Source organism: Nyctereutes procyonoides, unplaced genomic scaffold, assembly GCF_905146905.1.
Source record: "Nyctereutes procyonoides isolate TBG_1078 unplaced genomic scaffold, NYPRO_anot_genome, whole genome shotgun sequence".
NCBI classification, from domain to species: Eukaryota; Metazoa; Chordata; class Mammalia; order Carnivora; family Canidae; genus Nyctereutes; species Nyctereutes procyonoides.
Window position 1 is genome coordinate 53,091,275 of NW_026575125.1, and position 22,086 is coordinate 53,113,360.

At 43.4% G+C, this 22,086-nt stretch overlaps 1 protein-coding gene and 1 pseudogene across 1 annotated transcript; one reads left to right on the top strand and one right to left on the bottom strand.

Annotated features, from left to right (window-relative positions):
- Nucleotides 1-496: 496 nt before the first annotated feature.
- On the bottom strand, nt 497-9,870 carry LOC129517948 (HCLS1-associated protein X-1-like). Its single transcript, XM_055338039.1, is given in 2 exon segments — nt 497-1,260; nt 9,860-9,870. Coding segments are annotated over 2 exon segments (687 nt in total). The 3' UTR covers nt 497-584.
- Nucleotides 9,871-13,099: 3,229 nt separating this feature from the next.
- Nucleotides 13,100-20,079, top strand: LOC129518871 (cell death activator CIDE-B-like; annotated as a pseudogene).
- The last annotated feature ends 2,007 nt before the right edge of the window (nt 20,080-22,086 follow it).

Below are 22,086 nucleotides of genomic sequence, written 5' to 3' on the forward strand. Positions count from 1 at the left end.
TCTATGATGGGCAAGCATATCCTGGTAGAAGTGTAGTATGCGCATTTGTGAGACATGAGTAAACAACAAGGAGATTAGTTAGAGTCCAGGTAAGAAAATGTGAGCCTAAACCAAGCCATAGCAGAGAAGCTGATGTAGTTGGAGTAGTTCCCTGCAGTATCTACAACCAAAAACTTAGCTGCCAGGTTATATGAGCACAAAGTTGACAAAACACTTTATTGTGTCCATTGAATTTCAGATATCATAGAAATTATAAAGGGAAATTTCATAATCCCATCCAACCAATTTTATTTTGTGTTCTTATATCACCTACCAAAGTTTCTTGGAATCTTTAGAATCAATAGAGACCTCAAACAAAAATTCCCTAATCTGAGATGTCTCTTCTCAGTCAAATCACCTGTGCTCCCATCATTTTTTTTTAGCATAAATAAAGGTTTTATTGGTCAGTTTAGGTGAGTCACATACTGACATACCCCCAATCACTGTTCCATACACCCAAGACCCTGCGGTGGCAGGAGAAGCTAAGCCCACTGACAGTGAGCGAAGGGTGGAAAGAATCTGAAGGTCTCTGAGGGTTAACAAGGCTACCGGGACTGGAACCAACGTCCTAGAAATAAATCCAGGATGGAATAGGCATCATCCAGGGCTGGAGGTGTTGGTGATTCTGGATCATCTCTAGGACTGCCATCTGCTTCTTGATGGGTTACTGTGGTCTCTGTCCGGCCCTCACTATCCACCACAGTCCGGCGCTCCTCTACTGTCCCATCTGGCTTAGTGATCTTAGTCACCGTGACGCTCTTGAAATAGGATTTGGGCTGGGGCTGCAGAACTGGGCCGAGGCCTTCCTGGGAAACCTGCGAATCAAGATCATTGTCTTCTCTGGCTCTAGAACGGGGGGTCACAGGCCACATATCATCAAACAGACCAAAAGGTCTCTGGGAGCCCCAGTCTGGTGCTGGTTTGGAGGATTCACTTCTTGTATCATTCTCCAAGACCCCCCCAAAGATCCTGGGCTGGTGACTATCTGGATACTTAAGCATTGAGTCCCGAAGTGTCTGTCCCTCCCGTCATCTCTCACCAGGTGTCTCTGATTCAGGACCAGGACCTGGAAGTTCAGAAGGGCGGGAAGGCAAGGTCCAGGCCTCCATCTCGCTGAAGATGTTATTAAAATCACGAATCAGGTCATCAAAGCCGAAGTTATCATGTAAACGCATCCCTCCTGGAGTGAAGGTGTCACAAGTCACAAGCTTGACTGTAAGGCTAAATTAAAACAATTAGATAACTATGGTTTATGTTGGATCTGGAAGCATTCTTAACCCACCTCTGGGTCTGCTCCTTTTCCTAAGATCTGCTAACCATGACTGCCTTAGATGTTGGATACCTTACTTGCTTGGACTTGGAATTATTTCATGATCACCTTTTCTTGTCTCCAATGATCCAGCTTTTGGAGTGACCCTGGGCTTTTTTATATTACTGACCATTACTTTTTAAGAACCCAGTCCAATCCCGAAGTTTCTGGCCCTCCCTCCCTAGTGCCCACCAGTGAGGGCTGAGAAAAGCCTAGAAGAATTTCCCTTAGTAAATCTGAAAGCATTTGTTGTATAGGTGTTTCCCAAAGTTCATTCAGTAGAACACTAGAACTCTGGAGAGTATCAAAAAGTGTTCCATGAACACAAAAAGTGTTCCATAGTCAAATATGTCTGAAAAGGCCTCCATTGTTTATTCCTTCTGTGGAGATTCAGAACAACCAATAACACATTTTAATGGCTCTGAGGAGTGTTCTCAAGAAGAAATGTGTTTAATGTTTAACAGTACTTACAAGCTTATCTGGCCAAGAAAACATTTTGTTTATCATAGAATATCTATGAAAATCCTGTAACATATTACAATTTTAGGAATATTAGTTACATATTTGGTCTGTTTCAGTGCTTTTAAAATATCATAAGAAAAGGTTATGGTGGAAAGAATGAGATTTGAAATTAGATAGAAGAACTAGCTTCCAGTTCTTGTTGCCCAGTTAATTCACCTTGAACAAATCCCTATACATCTCTGAGATTTCCCTTCCATCTGTAAATATACACAAATATCTATCTATCTATCATTTATCTATCTATCAATCTATCATCTATCTATCCACACACATACATATAATATAAATAATATGATATTTATATATTATATATTATTTATAAATATAGCCCTAAATTTATAATATATATCAAATATATATATACCTCTTTATGTATTAAACTATATATAGCTTATATATATTATATAATAAAATTGTGACAGCAGCAACAGTAAAATTCTCATTTACTGAGGTTTCACTACATGCTGGGTAATTATTTTGAGTCATAAAGCTCTTTGTAAATGTCATTAGTTATAAACACCAATAGTTTTTATCTGTGATTCTAATTCTTTAATTCCACTTCACTTCCCTTAGATAACCAGGACTTTGGAATAGATGATATTAGTAATTTCATTCTTTAATCTCAGTGACAGAGTCAGGCTTCGATCTTTACAAGCTCAGTGTTTCTGCTTTATGCCCTCTCTCCCATGCAGAACTCCTCTTCCACCTTTTCTGCCTATTCACTTCCACTTGGTAAGTGTGAAGCTGCTCAGTGCCATTGTTTTCTTGGTTGTCTTGTCAAGTCTTATATTTTATAGTGTGTGTGTGTTTGTTGTTGTTTTTAAGTGGCATTTCTTCTGTTTTGCACTACTTATACTAATCTGAACCATGTCTTTCCAAGTAGTAGCATCAAGAGTGTGAGGTGTGAGGTGACTTTGGAATGTATATATTTCTAATTTAGTTGTTTTACAAGAACTTGTATAGTTATTTTCTACACTTGGTACTGTTCTAAATTAGTTATGAATATTAAATCACTTAATGCTTATCACAACCCTGAACAGAAGATATTATTATTGCCATTATGATAACAGGCAAGACAAAAGCAGGTTAATTATTCTACACATGTAATCAGAAAGTGACAGCACTAAGAAATGAACCAAGGCAATTATTAGAATCTATAGCTATGCTCTCAGTATTATGTTATATAATGCCTACAATACTATATAGTGTGGGAAAATCTTATTTATTCTATGAGGCCCACTTTATGTAGCTCCTCCTGAGCCCTAAGCCCTCCTATAAGAATTTATAGTACAGGGAACTTTTATGTATTCCATGGCACCCACTTCAAGTAGCTCTACCTGAGCCCTAAACCCTCCTCTAGCTGGACTCCTAAAGCTTTATGATAAGCAACTGGAAAGCTATGAACTCACACAGACTTCAGCTATTCTGGCTTTTCTACCTACAACCCATGTGATGTTTGACATGTCATTTTAGCTCTTTGAACCTCCGTTACCTTATATATAAAATACTTACATTGTTAGTTTGTTATAAAGATTTAGTGAAGTCATGCCTGGTCCAATATAGGCTTTTATTTTTTTAATAAATTTATTTTTATTGGTGTTCAATTTGTCAACATACAGAATAACACCGAGTGCTCATCCTGACAAGTACCCAACTCAGTGCCCGCCACCCAGTCACCCCTACCCCCCACCCTCCTCCCCTTCCACCATCCCTAGTTCGTTTCCCAGAGTTAGGAGACTTTCATGTTCTGTCTCCCTTTCTGATATTTCCCACTTATTTTTTTCTCCTTTCCCCTTTAATCCCTTTCACTATTTTTTATATTCTCCAATGAATGAGACCATATACTTTTTGTCCTTCTCTGATTGACTTATTTCACTCGGCATAATACCCTCCAGTTCCATTCCATGTCGAAGCAAATGGTGGGTATTTGTCGTTTCTAATGGCTGAGTAATATTCCATTGTATACATAAACCACATCTTCTTTATCCATTCATCTTTCGATGGACACTAAGGCTCCTTCCACATTTTGGCTATTGTGGACATTGCCGCTAGAAACATCGGGGTGCACGTGTCCCGGTGTTTCATTTCATCTGTATCTTTGGGGTAGATCCCCAGCAGTGCAATTGCTGGGTCATAGGGCAGATCTATTTTTAACTCTTTGAGGAATCTCCACACACTTTTCCAGAGTGGCTGCACCAGTTCACATTCCCACGAACAGTGCAAGAGGGTTCCCCTTTCTCCATTCCTCTCCAAAATCGTTTGTTACCTGCCTTGTTAATGTTCCCCAATCTCACTGGTGTGAGGTGGTATCTCATTGTGGTTTTGATTTGTATTTCCCTTATGGCAAGTGATGCAGAGCATTTTCTCATGTACGTGTTGGCCATATCTATGTCTTCCTCTGTGAGATTTTTGTACATGTCTTTTGCCCATTTCATGATTGGATTGTCTCTTTGCTGTTGAGTTTAATAAGTTCTTTATAGATCTTGGAAACTAGCCCTTTATCTGATACATCATTTGCAAATATCTTCTCCTGTTCTGTAGGTTGTCTTTTAGTTTTGTTGACTGTACCTTTGCTGTGCAGAAGCTTCTTATCTTGATGAAGTCCCAATAGTTCATTTTTGCTTTTGTTTCTTTTGCCTTCGTGGATGTATCTTGCAAGAAGTTACTGTGGCCAAGTTCAAAAAGGGTGTTGCCTGTGTTATCCTCTAGGATTTTGATGGAATCTTGTCTCATATTTAGATCTTTCATCCATTTTGAGTTTATCTTTGTGTATGGTGAAAGAAAGTGGTCTAGTTTCATTCTTCTGCATGTGGATGTCCAATTTTCCTAGCACCATGCACTGAAGAGACTGTCTTTCTTCCAGTGGATAGTCTTTCCTCCTTTGTCGAATATTAGTTGACCATAAAGATGAGGGTCCGCTTCTGGATTCTCTGTTCTGTTCCATTGATCTATGTGTCTGTTTTTGTGCCAGTACCACAGTGTTTTGATGACCAAAGCTCTGAAGTACTACCTGAAATCTGGCATTGTGATGCCCCCAGCTATGGTTTTTTTTAAAATTCCCCTGGCTACTCAGTGTCTTTTCTGATTCAACACAACTCTTAAAATAATTTGTTCCAACTCTCTGAAGAAAGTCCATGGTATTTTGATAGGGATTGCATTAAACATGTAAATTGCGCTGGGTAACATTGACATTTTCACAATATTAATTCTTCGAATCCATGAGCATGGAATATTTTCCCATCTCTTTGTGTCTTCCTCAATGTCTTTCAGAAGTGTTGTGTAGTTTTTAGGGTATAGATCCTTTACCTCTTTGGTTAGGTTTATTCCTAGGGATCTTATGCTTCTGGGTGCATTTGTAAATGGAATTGACTCCTTCATTTCCCTTTCTTCAGTCTCATTGTTAGTTATAACAATGGCATTATAGAAATGCCACTGACTTCTGGGCATTGATTTTGTATCCTGACACACTGCCAAATTTCTGTATGAGTTCTAGCAATCTTGGGGTGGAGTCTTTTGGGTTTTCTATGTAGAGTATCATGTCATCGGCGAAGAAGGAGAGTTTGACTTCTTCTTTGCCAATTTGAATGCCTTTAATGTCTTTTTGTTGTCTGATTGCTGAGGCTAGGACTTCCAGTACTATGTTGAATAGCAGTGGTGAGAGTGGACATACCTGTCTTGTTCCTGATCTTAGGGGAAAGGCTCCCAGTGCTTCCCCACTGAGAATTATATTTGCTGTGGGCTTTTTGTAGTGGCTTTTAAGATGTTGAGGAATGTTCCCTCTATCCCTACACTCTGAAGAGTTTTGATCAGGAATTGATGCTGTATTGTGTCAAATACTTTCTCTGCAACTTTTGAAAGGATCATACAGTTCTTGATTTTTCTCTTGATGATATGATGAATCACACTGATTGTTTTACAAGCGTTGAACCAGCCTTGCATCCCAGGGATAAATCCTCTTTGGTTATGGTGAATAATCTTAATGTACGGTTGTATCCTAATGGCTAGTATCTTGTCGAGGATTTTTGCATCCATGTTCATCGGGGATATTGGTCTATAATTCTCCTTTTTGGTGGGGTCTTTGTCTGGTTTTGGAGTTAAGGTGATGCTGGCCTCATGGAACAAGTTTGGAAGTATTCCATCTCTTTCTATATTTTGGAACAGCTTTAGTAGAGTAGGTATGGTTTCTTCTTTAAACGTTTGATAGAATTCCCCTGGGAAGCCATCTGGCCCTGGACTTTTTTGTCTTCGGAGGTTTTTGATGACTGCTTCAATTTCCTCCCTGGTTAGTGGCCTGTTCAGGTTTTCTATATCTTCCAGTTCCAGTTTTGCTAGTTTGTGGTTTTCCAGAAATACATCCATTTCTTCAAGATTGCCAAATTTATTGGCATAGAGCTGTTCATAATATGTTTTTAAAATCGTTTGTATTTCCTTGGTGTTGGTGGTGATCTCTCCTTTCTCATTCATGAGTTTATTAATTTGAGTCTTCTCACTCTTCTTTTTAATAAGGCTGGCTAATAGTTTATGTATCTTATTAATTCTTTCAAAGAACCAACTCCTGGTTTTGTTTATCTGTTCCACACTTCTGGTCTCGATTTCTTTGGGTTCTGCTCGAATCTTTATTAGCTCTGTTCTTCTGCTGGGTGTAGGATCTATTTGCTGTTTTTTCTCTAGCTCCTTTATGTGTAAGGTTAGCTTTTGTATTTGAGTTCTTTCCAGTTTTTGGATGGATGCTTGTATTGCGATGTATTTCCCCCTTTGGACTGCTTTTGCTGCATCCCAAAGATTTTGAACGGTTGTATCTTCATTCTCATTAGTTTCCATGAATCTTTTTAATTCTTCCTTAATTTCCTGGTTGACCCTTTCATCTTTTAGCAGGATGGTCCTTAACCTACACGTGTTTGAAGTCCTTCCAAACTTCTTGTTGTGATTTAGTTCTAATTTCAAGGCGTTATGGGCTGAGAATATGCAGGGGACGATCCCAATCTTTTGGTATCAGTTCAGACCCGATTTGTGACCCAGTAGGTGGTCTATTCTGGAGAAAGTTCCATGTGCCCTTGAGAAGAATGTGTATTCAGTTGAGCTTGGATGTAAAGTTCTGTAGATATCTGTGAAATCCCTCTGTTCCAGTGTATCATTTAAAGCTCTCGTTTCTTTGGAGATGTTGTGCTTAGAAGACCAATCGAGTATAGAAAGAGCTAGATTGAAGTCACCAAGTGTAAGTGTATTATTATCTAAGTATTTCTTCACTTTGGTTATTAATTGATTTAAATATTTGGCAGCTCCCAGGATCCCTGGGTCGCGCAGCGGTTTATCGCCTGCCTTTGGCCCAGGGCGCGATCCTGGAGACCTGGGATCGAATCCTACGTCAGGCTCCCGGTGTATGGAGCCTGTTTCTTCCTCTGCCTGTGTCTCTGCCTCTCTCTCTCTCTCTGTGACTATCATAAATAAAAAAAATTAAATATTTGGCAGCTCCCACATTCGGGGCATATATATTGAGGATTGTTAAGTCCTCTTGTTGGATAGATCCTTTAAGTATGATATAGTGTCCCTCTTCATCTCTCACTACAGTCTTTGGTAGTAGATTTTAGGGGTAAATTTCGGGGTAAATTTTAGTTTATCTGATACATGGATGGCTACCCCTGCTTTCTTTTGAGGACCATTTGAATGGGAAATGGTTCTCCAACCTTTTATTTTCAGGTTGTAGGTGTCCTTATGTCTAAAATGAGTCTCTTGTAGACACCAAATAGGTGGGTCCCGCTTTTTTTATCCAGTCTGAAACCCTGCGCCATTTGATGGGGTCATTAAGCCCGTTCACGCTCAGAGTTACTATTGACAGATATGAGTTTAGTGTCATCATGATATCTATTTAGTCCTTGTTTTTGTGGATTGTTCCACTGAACTTCTTCTTAAAGGGGAATGTTAAGAGTCCCCCTTAAAATTTCTTGCAGAGCCGGTTTGGAGGTCACGTATTCTTTCAGTTCCTGCCTGTCTTGGAAGCTCTTTATCTCTCCTTCCATTTTGAATGAGAGCCTTACTGGATAAAGTATTCTTGATTGCATGTTCTTCTCATTTAGGACCCTGAATATATCCTGCCAGCCCTTTCTGGCCTGCCACGTCTCTATGGAGAGGTCTGCTGTTACCCTAATACTCCTCCCCATAAAAGTCAGGGATTTCTTGTCTCTTGCTGCTTTAAGGATCTTCTCTTTATCTTTGCAATTTGCAAGCTTCACTATTAAATGTCCAGGTGTTGAATGGTTTTTATTGATTTTAGGGGGGGATCTCTCTATTTCCTGGATCTGAATGCCTGTTTCCCTTCCCAGATTAAGAAAGTTTTAGCTAGGATTTGTTCAAATACATATGCTGGTCCTCTGTCCCTTTCGGCGCCCTTGGGATCCCCAATTAAACGTAGGTTTTTCTTCCTCAGTCTGTCACTTATTTCCCTTAATCTATCTTCATGGTCTTTTAATTGTTTGTCTCTTTTTTCCTCAGTTTCCCTCTTTGCCATCAACTTGTCTTCTATGTCACTCACTCGTTCTTCCACCTCCTTAACCCTCATCGTTAGGACTTCTAGTTTGGATTGCATCTCATTCAATTGATTTTTAATTTCTGCCTGATTGGATCTAAATTCTGAAGTCATGAAGTCTCTTGAGTCCTTTATGCTTTTTTCTAGAGCCACCAGTAGCTGTTTAATAGTGCTTCTGAATTGGCTTTCTGACATTGAATTGTAATCCAGATTTTGTAACTCTGTGGGAGAGAGGACTATTTCTGATTCTTTCTTTTGTGGTAAAGTTTTCCTTCTAGTCATTTTCCTGAGTGCAGAGTGGCCAAAAACAAGTTGTGTTGGGAAAGGAGAAAAATAGAGGAGAGAAAGAAGGAAAGAAAAGAGAAAAAGAAGGAAGAAAAAAGAAGAAAGAGAAGAAATAGGGAAAGAAAAAAAAGGAAATAAAAGGGTGGGGGAAGCAAACAGAAATCAAAAAGCAAAAAAAAAAAAAAAAAAAAAAAAAAACCACGGGGGAGTATCTTTTGGTTCTGTATACTTTACGTCCCTTGACTTCCCCTGGAACTGGTCTGTCTAGTTGGTCTTCTGGGGGAGGGGCCTGTTGTGCTGATTTTCAGGTGTTAGCACTTTGGGGAGCTGCTCTGCCCCCTGCCTGGTGCAGGGCTCAGTGGGGGTTGTTTACCCCGTGAGGCCCCAGGAGGAACAACCACAGTGGTGGTGGCCAGCTCTGGAGCCCTGGATTCAGCTCCTGCAGTAACTCCAGAGCTCTCTGTCTGCAGGGCCTGGAGGCTCTGGGGCGGGACCGCTGATCTTCTCAGCTCCTTGCAGGAGCGTCCTTGTGGTCCTGGGCCCTCCTAGCCTGTGCCTGTCCCGGGGGGAGGTCGGATCCTGGGCTGTGTCCCTGCGCCCTGTGCTCCAGGGCCTGTGCTGTTGTATTCGCGCTCCGGCTGTGCAGCCCCCTCCACAGAGTCTCCGACTGAGCCCCTCCGACCTGCTCTCGGAGCCGCGCAGCCCCCTCCACGGAGCCGCCGCCCGAGCCCCTCCAAGCTGCTCCTGGGTCAATGCGTGCGCGCTGCAGCCCTTTAGGGAGCTCCATGCACTCTCCTGGGCGTTCAGGTGTCTGTTAGTGTCCCAGGGAGCCTGAGGGCATCCCCGCCCCTCCTGGGGTCCTGCTCTAAATCCTTGCGGGCGCCTTTCTGGCCGGGAAGATTGGTGAAGCTCCTGCTTCTCCGGGACGGGGCTCTCCTGTCCTGGGGGCACTCGCCCCGGCCTTAGCCCGGCTCCTCCCGGGGCCTCTCCCCCTTGGACACCTTTTGTTTCTTTATTTCTTCCCCCCCCCCCGTCTTCCTACCTTGATAGAAGCACGAACTCTTCTCACTGTAGCGTTCCAGTTGTTTTCTCTTTAAATCTCAGGCCGAATTCGTAGATTTTCAGGACGATTGAAGGTTATCTAGGTAATTTGGTGGGCACAGGTGATTTGGGGACCCTACTCTTCCGCCATCCTGACCCTCCTCCGTTCTGCTCGAATCCTTATTAACTCTCTTCTTCTGTTCAGTGTAGTATCTATTTGCTGTTCTTTCTCCAGGTCCTTTAGGTGCAATATAAGCTTTTGTGTTTGAGTTCTTTCCAGTTTTTGGATGGATGCTTGTATTGCGATACATTTCCCCCTCAGAACCGCGTTTGCTGTTTCCCATAGATTTTAAATGGTTGCATCTTCATTCTCATTAGTTTCCATGAATCTTTTTAATTCTTCCCTAATTTCCTGGTTGACCCTTTCATCTTTGAGCAGGATGATCCTTAACCTCCACGTGTTTGAAATACTTCTAAACTTCTTCTTATGATTTAGTTCTAATTTCAAGGCATTATGGTCTGAAAATATGCAGGGGACTATCCCAATCTTTTGGTATTGGTTAAGACCTGATTTGTGACCCAGTATGTGGTCTATATTGGAGAAAGTTCCATGTGCACTTGAGAAGAATGTGTATTCAGTTGCGTTTGAATGTAAAGTTTTGGAAATATCTCTGAAATTCATGTGGTCCAGTGTATCATTTAAATTTCTTGTTTCTTTGGAGATGTGCTTAGAAAATATGTCATTTGTAGAAAGCGCTAGATTGAAGTCACCAAGTATAAGTGTATTATTATATGTCTTAACTTTGGTTATTAATTGATTGATATACTATGCAGCTCCCACATTTGGGGCATATGTATTGATGATTGTTAAGTCCTCTTGTTGGATAGATCCTTTAAGTCTGATATATTGTCCCTCTTCATCTCTTACTGCAATCTTCTGGATAAACTTTAATTCATCTGATATGAGGATGACTACCCCTGCTTTCTTTTGAGGACCATTTGAATGGTAAATGGTTCTCCAACCTTTCATTTTCAGGCTATAGGTGTCCTTATGTCTAAAATGAGTCGCTTGTAGACAGCAAATCGATGGGTCCTGCTTTTTTATCCATTCTGAATCCTTGCGCCTTTTGATGGGGTCATTAAGCCCATTCACGTTCAGAGTTGCTATTGAAAGATATGAATTTAGTGTCATCATAATACCTATTTAGTCCCTGTTTTTTTGGATTGTTTCCTAGGGCTTCCTCTTTCTATTTCAGAGTCCCCTTAGTATTTCTTGGAGAGCCGGGTTTTTGGTCACATATTCTTTCAGTTTCTGCCTATCTTGGAAGGTCTTTCTCTCTCCTATTCTGAATGAGAGCCTTGCTGGATAAAGTATTCTTGGCTGCATGTTCTTCTCATTTACGACCCTGAATATATCCTGCCAGCCCTTTCTGGCCTGCCAGGTCTCTGTGGAGAGGTCTGCTGTTATCCTAATGCTTCTCCCCATAAAAGTTAGAGATTTCTTTTATCTTTCTGCTTTAAGGATCTTCTCTTTATCTTTGGAATTTGCAAGTTTCACTATTACACGTCGAGGTGTTGAGTGGTTTTTATTGATCTTAGGGGGATCTCTCTATCTCCTGGATATGAATGCCTGTTTCCCTCCCCACGTTAGGGACGTTCTCAGCTATGATTTGTTCAAATACACTTTGTCATCCTCTGTCTCTTTTGGCGCCCTCGGGAACCCCAATTAAAGGTAGATTTTTCCTTCTGAGGCTGTCATTTATTTCCCTTAACCTATCCTCATGATCTTGTAATTGTTTTTCTCTTTTTTCCTCAGTTTTCCTCCGTGCCATCAACTTGTTTTCTATGTCACTCACTCGTTCTTCTACCTCGTTAACCCTCCTTGTTAGGACCTCCAGTTTGGATTGCATCTCATTTAATTGATTTTTAATTTCAGCCTGATTAGATCTAAATTCTGCAGTCATGACATCTCTTGAATCCTTTATGCTTTTTTTAGAGCCACCAGTAGCTTTATAATTGTGCTTCTGAATTGGCTTTCTGACACTGAAAAGTAATCCAAATATTGTAATGTGGGAGAGAGGACTGTTTCTGATTCTTTGCTTTTAGGTGAGTTTTTCCTTCTAGTCATTTTGTTCAGTGCAGATTGGCCAAAAACAAGTTGTAATGGAAAAAGGAGAAAAAGGGAGAAAAACGAAAGAAGAAGAAAAAAAAGGCGGGGGGGACAAACAAAAAACAAAAAGCAAAGCATTGTATCCTCTGATTCTATATACTGTAAAGCTTTTCACTTCCCCTGGAACTTTCCAGTGCTGCTTGGTCAATAACTTGCTTTTCCCCTATCCTTCTAGCTGGTCTTCTTGGGGAGGGGCCTGCTGTGCTGATTCTCAGGTGTGTGCACCTGGGGGAGCTGCCCAGCCCCCTGCCAGGTGCCTGGCTCAGTGCGAATTGTTTATTCTGTGAGGCCCTTGCTCAGTCCCAGGTACAAGGTGACACCAGGAGGAGCAACAACAGTGGTGGTTGCCAGCTCTCCAGCTCTGGAGTCAGCTCCCTCAGTAACTACCGCAGCTTCCAGTCTGCAGGGGCCTGGATGCTCCATGGGCTGCGGGCGCCGATCTGCACAGCTTGGGGCAGCCCAGTGGCAGGAGCGTCCTTGCTGTCCTGGGCCCTCCCGGCCTCTGCCTGTCCTGAGGTTAGCGATGGACCTTTGCCTGTGTCCCCCAGCACCCTGGGCTCCAGGGCCTGCACCGCTGGAATCACGCTACTGGGCCTGGGTCCGTACAGCCCCCTCTGTGTGGAGCTGCCACCTGAGCTGGGCAGAGCTGTCCTGGGGCCTGGCTGGTCGCATGCTGCAGCCCCTTAGTGAGCTCAGCCACGGGGTGTGGTGTGCTCTCCCCTGCGGGCGCAGTTCCTTTGTTAGTGCCCCTGGGAGCCTGAGGGCATCCCTGCCCCTGCTGGGATCTTGTCTGAACTCCCTGCGCCCTTCCATCCGGGAAGATCAGTAAAGCTCCTGCTTCTCTGGGTCGGGCTTTCCTGTCCTGGGGGCACTCGCCACGGGGCCTTAGCCTGGCTCCTCGCGGGGGCCCCTCCCCCTTGGATGCTTTTTTATTTCATTATTTTTTTTTGTCTTCCTACCTTGATAGAAGCGTGAATTCTTCTCACTGTAGCATTCCAGCTGTTCTCTTTAAATCTCAGACGGAATTCATAGGTTTTCAGGATGATTTGAAAGTTATCTAGGTTAAGTTGGTGGGGACAGGTGACTTGGGGACCCTACTCTTCTGCCATCTTGCCCCACCGCTCTGGATTCTTTTCTTAATCTCTCTTTCTGTAACCATCCAGCCTAGAACTCACCGGGAGAGGCAACTCCCCTGCTCCTTCCCTCCACCATGGAGTACCTCTCAGCCCTGAACCCCAGTGGCCTGCTCAGGTCAGTATCCAATATGAGCTCTGAGTTTGGCCGGAAAGTCTAGACTTCACCTCCACCACCCCAGCGACCCTTCCGAGTCTGTGATCACAAGTGGACGGTCTGACAGCTGCCACCTGCCAGGAACTGCTGGACAAGGCAACAGAGGCCCTCCTGCTGAATGGGATGCTAACATTGGTGCTGGAGGAGGATGGGACCACTGTGGAGAGTGAGGAATTCTTCTAGCTTTTGGAGAATGACACGTGCCTGATGGTGCTGGAGTGTGGGCAGAGCTGGAGCCCCAGCAGGAGTGGGATACTGTCATATGGCCTGGGCCAGGAGAAGCCCAAGCACAGCAAAGACATCGCCCGCATCACTTTCGACGTGCTTTTACAAGCAAAACCCTCGAGACCTCTTTGGCAGCCTCAATGTCAAAGCCACGTTCTACGGGCTCTACTCCATGAGTTGTGATTTTCTTTCTTTTTTTTTAATAAATTAATTTTTATTGGTGTTCAATTTACCAACATACAGAAAAACACCCAGTGCTCATCCCGTCAAGTGTCCCCCTCAGTGCCCGTCACCCATTCACCCCCACCCCCCGCATTCCTCCCCTTCCACCACACCTAGTTCGTTTCCCAGAGTTAGGAGTCTTTATGTTCTGTGTCCCTTTCTGATATTTCCCACACATTCCTTCTCCCTTCCCTTATATTCCCTTTCACTATTATTTATATTCCCCAAATGAATGAGAACATACACGGTTTGTCTTTCTCCGATTGACTTACTTCACTCAGCATAATCCCCTCCAGTTCCATCCACGTTGAAGCAAATGGTGGGTATTTGTCGTTTCTAATGGCTGAGTAATATTGCATTGTATACATAAACCACATCTTCTTTATCCATTGATCTTTCGATGGACACCGAGGCTCCTTCCACAGTTTGGCTATTGTGGACATGGCTGCTAGAAACATCGGGGTGCAGGTGTCCCGGCGTTTCATTGCATCTGAATCTTTGGGGTAATTCCCTAACAGTGCAATTGCTGGGTCGTAGGGCAGGTCTATTTTTAACTCTTTGAGGAACCTCCACACAGTTTTCCAGAGTGGCTGCACCAGTTCACATTCCCACCAACAGTGTAAGAGTGTTCCCTTTTCTCCGCATCCTCTCCAACATTTGTTGTTTCCTGCCTTGTTAATTTTCCCCATTCTCACTGGTGTGAGATGGTATCTCATTGTGCTTTTGATTTGTATTTCCCTGATGGCAAGTGATGCAGAGCATTTTCTCATGTGGATGTTGGCCAATGTCTATGCCTACCTCTGTGAGATTTCTCTTCATGTCTTTTGCCCATTTCATGATTGGATTGTTTGTTACTTTGCTGTTGAGTTTAATAAGTTCTTTATAGATTTTGGAAACTAGCCCTTTATCTGATATGTCATTTGCAAATATCTTCTCCCATTCTGTAGGTTGTCTTTTAGTTTTGTTGATTGTATCCTTTATTGTGCAAAAGCTTCTTATCTTGATGAAGTCCCAATAGTTCATTTTTGCTTTTGTTTCTTTTGCTTTCGTGGATGTATCTTGCAAGAAGTTACTGTGGCCAAGTTCAAAAAGGGTGTTGCCTGTGTTCTCCACCAGGATTTTCATGGAATCTTGTCTCAGATTTAGATCTTTCATCCATTTTGAGTTTATCTTTGTGTATGGTGCAAGAGAGTGGTCTAGTTTCATTCTTCTGCATGTGGATGACCAATTTTCCCAGCACCATTTATTGAAGAGACTGTCTTTCTTCCAGTGGATCGTCTTTCCTCCTTTGTCGAATATTAGTTGACCATAAAGTTCAGGGTCCATTCTGGGTTCTCTATTCTGTTCCATTGATCTATGTGTCTGTTTTTGTGCCACTACCACACTGTCTTGATGACGACAGCTTTGTAGTACAACCTGAAAACTGGCATTGTGATGCCCCCAGATATGGTTTTCTTTTTTAAAATTCCCCTGGCTATTCGGGGTCTTTTCTGATTCCACACAAATCTTAAAATAATTTGTTCTAACTCTCTGAAGAAAGTCCATGGTATTTTGATAGCGATTGCATTAAACGTGTAAAATGCCCTGGGTAACATTGACATTTTCACAATATTAATTCTGCCAATCCATGAGCATGGAATATTTTTCCATCTCTTTGTGTCTTCCTCAATTTCTTTCAGAAGTGTTCTATAGTTTTTAGGGTATAGATCCTTTACCTCTTTGGTTAGGTTTATTCCTAGGTATCTTATGCTTTTGGGTGCAATTGTAAATGGGATAGACTCCTTAATTTCTCTTTCTTTAGTCTCATTGTTAGTGTATAGGAATGCCATTGATATCTGGGCATTGATTTTGTATCCTGCCACGTTACCAAATTGCTGTGTGAGTTCTAGCAATCTTGGGGTGAAGGCTTTTGGGTTTTCTATGTAGAGTATCATGTCATCGGCGAAGAGGGAGAGTTTGACTTCTTCTTTGCCAATTTGAATGCCTTTAATGTCTTTTTGTTGTCTGATTGCTGAGGCTAGGACTTCCAATACTATGTTGAATAGCAGTGGTGACAGTAGACATCCCTGTCTTGTTCCTGATCTTAGGGGAAAGGCTCCCAGTGCTTCCCCATTGAGAATGATATTTGCTGTGGGCTTTTCGTAGATGGCTTTTAAGATGTCGAGGAAGGTTCCCTCTATCCCTACACTCTGAAGAGTTTTGATCAGGAATGGATGCTGTAATTTGTCAAATGCTTTCTCTGCATCTAATGAGAGGATCATATGGTTCGTGGTTTTTCTCTTGCTGATATGATGAATCACATTGATTGTTTTACGAGTGTTGAACCAGCCTTGTATCCCGGGGATAAATCCTACTTGGTCATGGTGAATAATTTTCTTAATGTGTTGTTGGATCCTATTGGCTAGTATCTTGTTGAGAATTTTTGCATCCATGTTCATCAGGGATATTGGTCTGTAATTCTCCTTTTTGGTGGGGTCTTTGGTTTTGGAATTGAGGTGATGCTGGCCTCATAGAATGAATTTGGAAGTACTCCATCTCTTTCTATCTTTCCAAACAGCTTTAGTAGAATAGGTATGATTTCTTCTTTAAACGTTTGATAGAATTCCCCTGGGAAGCCATCTGGCCCTGGACTCTTGTGTCTTGGGAGGTTTTTGATGACTGCTTCAATTTCCTCCCTGGTTATTGGCCTGTTCAGGTTTTCTATTTCTTCCTGTTCCAGTTTTGGTAGTTTGTGGCTTTCCAGGAATGGGTCCATTTCTTCTAGATTGCATAATTTATTGGCGTAGAGGTGTTCATAATATGTTTTCAAAAAAATTTGTATTTCCTTGGTGTTGGTAGTGATCTCTCCTTTCTCATTCATGATTTTATTAATTTGAGTCTTCTCTCTCCTCCTTTTAATAAGGTTGGATAATGGTTTATCTATCTTATTAATTTTTACAAAGAACCAACTCCTGGTTCTCTTGATCTGTTCCACAGTTCTTCTGGTCTCAATTTAGTTGAGTTCTGCTCGAATTTTAATTAACTCTCTTCTTCTGCTGGGCATCGGGTCCATTTCCTGTTTTTTTCTCTAGCTCCTTTATGTGTAAGGTTAGCTTTTGTATTTGAGTTCTTTCCAGTTTTTGAATGGATGCTTGTATTGCGATGTATTTCCCCCTCAGGACTGCTTTTGCTGCATCCCAAAGATTTTGAATGGTTGTATCTTCATTCTCATTACTTTCCATGAATCTTTTTAATTCTTCCTTAATTTTCTGGTTGACCCTTTTATCTTTTAGCAGGATGGTCCTTAACCTCCATGTGTTTGAGGTCCTTCCAAACTTCTTCTTGTGATTGAGTTCTAATTTCAAGGCGTTATGGGCTGAGAATATGCAGGGGACAATCCCAATCTTTTGGTATCGGTTCAGACCCGATTTGTGACCCAGTAGGTGGTCTATTCTGGAGAAAGTTCCATGTGCACTTGAGAAGAATGTGTATTCAGTTGAGTTTGGATGTAAAGTTCTGTAGATATCTGTGAAATCCATCTGGTCCAGTGTATCTTTTAAAGCTCTCGTTTCTTTGGAGATGTTGTGCTTAGAAGACCTATCGAGGGTAGAAAGAGCTAGATTGAAGTCACCAAGTATAAGTGTATTATTATCTAAGTATTTCTTCACTTTGGTTAATAATTCGTTTAAGTATTTGGCAACTCCCACATTTGGGGCATATATATTGAGGATTGGTAATTCCTCTTGCTGGATAGATCCTTTAAGTATGATATCGTGTCCGTCTTCGTCTCTCACTACAGTCTTCGAGGTAAATTTTAGTTTATCTGATATAAGGATGGCTACCCCTGCTTTCTTTTGAGAACCATTTGAATGGTAAATGGTTCTCCAACCTTTGATTTTCAGGTTGTAGGTGTCCTTCTGTCTAAAATGAGTCTCCTGTAGACAGCAAATAGATGGGTCCTGCTTTTTTATCCAGTCTGAAACCCTGCGCCTTTTGATGGGGTCATTGAGCCCATTTACGTTCAGAGTTACTATTGACAGATATGAGTTTAGTGTCCTCATGATATCTATTTAGTCCTTGTTTTTGTGGATTGTTCCACTGAACTTCTTCTTAAAGGGGAATGTTAAGAGTCCCCCTTAAAATTTCTTGCAGAGCTGGTTTGGAGGTCACATACTCTTTCAGTTCCTGCCTGTCTTGGAAGCTCTTTATCTCTCCTTCCATTTTGAATGAGAGCCTTGCTGGATAAAGTATTCTTGGTTGCATGTTCTTCTCATTTAGGACCCTGAATATATCCTGCCAGCCCTTTCTGGTCTGCCACGTCTCTGTGGAGAGGTCTGCTGTTACCCTAATATTCCTCCCCATGAAAGTCAGGGACTTCTTGTCTCTTGCTGCTTTAAGGATCTTCTCTTTATCTTTGGAATTTGCAAGCTTCACTATTAAATGTCGAGGTGTTGAATGGTTTCTATTGATTTTAGGGGGGGATCTCTCTATTTCCTGGATCTGAATGCCTGTTTCCCTTCCCAGATTTGGAAAGTTTTCAGCTAGGATTTGTTCAAATTCATATTCTGGCCCTCTGTCCCTTTTGGCGCCCTCGGGAACCCCAATTAAACGTAGGTTTTTCTTCCTTAGGCTGTCATTTATTTCCCTTAATCTGTCTTCATGGTCCCTTAATTGTCTGTCTCTTTTTTCCTCAGTTTCCCTCTTTGCCATTAACTTGTCTTCTATGTCACTCACTCGTTCTTCCACCTTGTTAACCCTCGTCGTTAGGACTTCTAGTTTTGATTGCATCTCATTCAATAGATTTTTAATTTCTGCCTGATTGGATCTAAATTCTGCAGTCATGAAGTCTCGTGAGTCCTTAATGCTTTTTTCTAGATCCACCAGTAGCTGTATAATAGTGCTTCTGAATTGGCTTTCTGACATTGAATTGTAATCCAGATTTTGTAACTCTGTGGGAGAGAGGGCTGTTTCTGATTCTTTCTTTTGAGGTGAGGTTTTCCTTCTAGTCATTTTGCTCAGTGCAAAGTGGCCAAAAACAAGTTGTATTGGGAAAAGGAGAGAAAGAGAGAGAAGGAAAGAAAAGAGAAAAAGAAAAAAGAAAAAGAAGAAAAAAAAGTAAAAAAGAAGAAAAAGAGAAAGAAAAAGAAAGAATGGTGAAAAAAATGGGGGTGGGGGAAGCAATCAGAAATCAAAAAGAAAAGAAAAAAGAAAAACAAAAAACAAAAAACACGGGGGAGTATCTTCTGATTCTGTAGACTTTAAGTCCCTTGACTTCCCCTGGAACTGGTCCGTCTAGCTGGTCATCTGGGGGAGGGGCCTGCTGTGCTGATTTTCAGGTGTTAGCACTTGGGGGAGCTGCTCTGCCCCTGCCTGCTGCAGGGCTCAGTGGGGTTTGTTTACCCGGGAGGCCCCAGGAGGAACAGCCGCAGTTGTTAGGCAGCTCTGGAATCCTGGATTCAGCCTCCGCAGGAATTACGGGGCTCTCCGTCCTGTCCGCAGGGCCTGGAGGCTCCGGGGCTGGGCCGCTGATCTGCTCAGCTCGGGGCAGGAGCGTCCTTGCTGTCCTGGGCCCTCCCGGTCCCTGCCTGTCCCGGGGGGAGGCCGGATCCTGGGCTGTGTCCCGGCGCCCTGTGCTCCGGGGCCTGCGCTGTGGGATTCGCGCTCCCGGTCGCGCAGCCGTCGCTCTGCGGAGCCACTCGAGCCCCTCCAAGCTGCTCCTGGCCGCGCAGCCCCCTCCACACGGAGCCTCTTCCTCTGCCGGAGCCGCCGCCACCGAGTTGCTCCCGGAGCCGCGCAGCCCCCTCCGCGGAGCCCCCTCCCGAGGCCCTCTGAGCTGCTCCGGGTCCCGCCGTGCGCGCTACAGGCCTTAGGGAGCTCGGCGCACTCTCCTGCGCGCGCAGGTGTCTGTTAGCGTCCCAGGGAGCCCTAGGGCCTCCCCGCCCTCCTGGCTCCCGCTCTAACTCCCTGCGGGCCCTTTTCCTCCCGGGAAGGTTGGTGCAGCTCCTGCTTCTCCGGGACGGGGCTCTCCTGTCCTGGGGACACTCGCCGTGGCCTCAGCCCGGCTCCTCGCAGGGCCCCTCCCCCTCGGAGGCCTTTTGTTTCTTTATTTCTTTTTCCCCGTCTTCCTACCTTGATAGAAGCACGAACTCTTCTCACTGTAGCATTCCAGCTGGTCTCTCTTTAAATCTCAGGCCGAATTCCTAGGTTTTCAGGATGATTTGAAGGTTATCTAAGTAATTTGGTGGCGACAGGTGATTTGGGGACCCTACTCTTCCGTCATCTTGCCCCTCCTTGAGTTGTGATTTTCAAGGACTTGGCCCAAAGAAAGTACTCAGGGAGCTCCTCCTTTGGACATCTGCACTGCTGCAAGGCCTAGGCCACATGCTCCTGGGAATTTCCTCCAGCCTTCGCCACCTAGTAGAAGGGGCCGAGCAGTGGCATTGGCAGTGGCAGGGGCGCCTCCATCCCTACTAAGAAGGGGCTCTGAGCTGCTCTCTGCCCCTAGACTTGTTCCAAGACACACTGTAAGGACTCTGATAGCATCGGCTTTGGAGATCTGAGGATAGTGCAGATGAAAGAACTCACCCAATTTCCCCATGGTCTTCTGACCCCACTGCAACAGGTCCCATCGGCATAAGTCTTTATACCTCTAGCCTATACCCTTTCCCGAAGAATACTGTCTCTTCCTAGCCATCTTTCCAGCTTCCCCCTTACCCTAAAAGGCCACAAGCCCATCCCCAAGCATCTTGATTCCACTCTGACCATTGCTACATCTAGATTTCTTGCAATTCCTCCCGTCCCTAAGCTTCCCAGTGCACTGTATTCAGCCTTTGACTTCACCTTGAGATCTCGATTTCTTTATATACTTCTCCCCAAAATAACAAAAACATTTCCAATAAAAATATAAAAGTAAAAAAAATCTCTCTTTCTGCTGCTTCATTTTTGGTGCATAGAAATGCAACCGATTTCTGTATATTTATATTGAATCCTATGACCTTACTGAAATAGTTTATCAATTGTAGCAATTTTTAGTGGAGTCTTTCAGGTTTTCTGTTTATAGTATCATATCATTTGCAAATAGTGAAAGTTTTACTTCTACCTCATAGGGACTCCAACATGTGTACACACACATGTACCAGGCTGACCCTCCCCTCTTGTAGGTTCCAGGAGAACAACATGAGACAGATAGAGGGCAAACTGGACACCTTTTGTGACTTTGTTCAGTGCTGCAATCAGATGCCGTTGCTGTGGTGTCAGCCCTGGAGCAAGGTGTGCTGCCTGGGGAAGATGCAGGCCCTTCCTTACCACTATGTGCATTTCCAGGAGCTAGAGGGGCCAGACATGCTGTTGGATGGCTGGTGTGCCCAGGCCCGCTCCGCGGTGAGTTCTCAGCTGTTCCGGGCCTGGGGCGGGAAGGGGTGGTTTTACTGTGCCCCATGGCCAGACGTTCCTGTCCCGAAGCATCTGGATTGTTCTCTTTGCAAACCAAGGGGTTCACGTTTGCTGCTGCGTGCACAGCCCATCGCCCATCCGAGGTGCCTCCAGCTGCCCCTGTCCTGGGGGCCCAGAGCCTGGCCTCAGGGTTGTGGTCGGGACTCGGTCCTTCAGCACGCAGTTGCCAAAAGGCTCTGGGCAAGGCTCGTGTGCTGTGGCTGTCAGGCTTCGCTCTGGCTTCTGAGGCTCCCAGGCCAGGGGGGAGCAGACAACTTCAAAACCAGAACAGAGGGAGCCCAGCGTCAGAGCCCTGGGGCTGCCTGGGGGAGGCAGGGCACGCTCCAACACCTGAACTGGGTCTTGAAGTGGCAGCCGCACCTGGAGGGCAGCACCCGGGGGGAGGGAGGGTATCAACTAGTCCTACCATGTCAGTCCTGAGGGTTGGTGAGGCTGAACCCTCTTGGCTGAGGGCACCAACGCTTTCGGCTTCCATCTCTGAAGCCTTTTAAGTGACCTAAAAAAAAAAAAAGATCCTGAATGTCATTTATTTATTTATCTTTTTGTTTGTTTGTTTGTTTGTTTGTTTGTTTGTTTTTGTCTGATTGCTGTGGATAGAACTTCCAGTACCATGTTGAATAAAAGTGGTAAAAGGGAACATCTTTGTCTTGTCCCTGACATTAAAGGAAAAGCTCTGTTTTTCCCCAATGGGGATGATGTTAGTTGTCGGTTTTTTATATATGGCCTTTATTATGTTGAGATATAGTCCCTCTAAAGCTACTTTGTTGAAAGTTATTTTATCATGAATGGATATGGTACTTTGTCAAATACTTTTTGCGTGTCTATACAAATTATCATATGGTTCTTATCCTTTTTCTTGTTGATGTGTATCACATTGATTGATTTGTGAATACTGACCCATCCTTGCAACCAAGGAATAAATCCCACTTGATCCTGGTGAATGATTTTTTTAAAATGTATTGTTGAATTTGGTTTACTGGTATTTTTTTTAGAATTTTGCATTTATATTCATCAAGAATATTAACATAT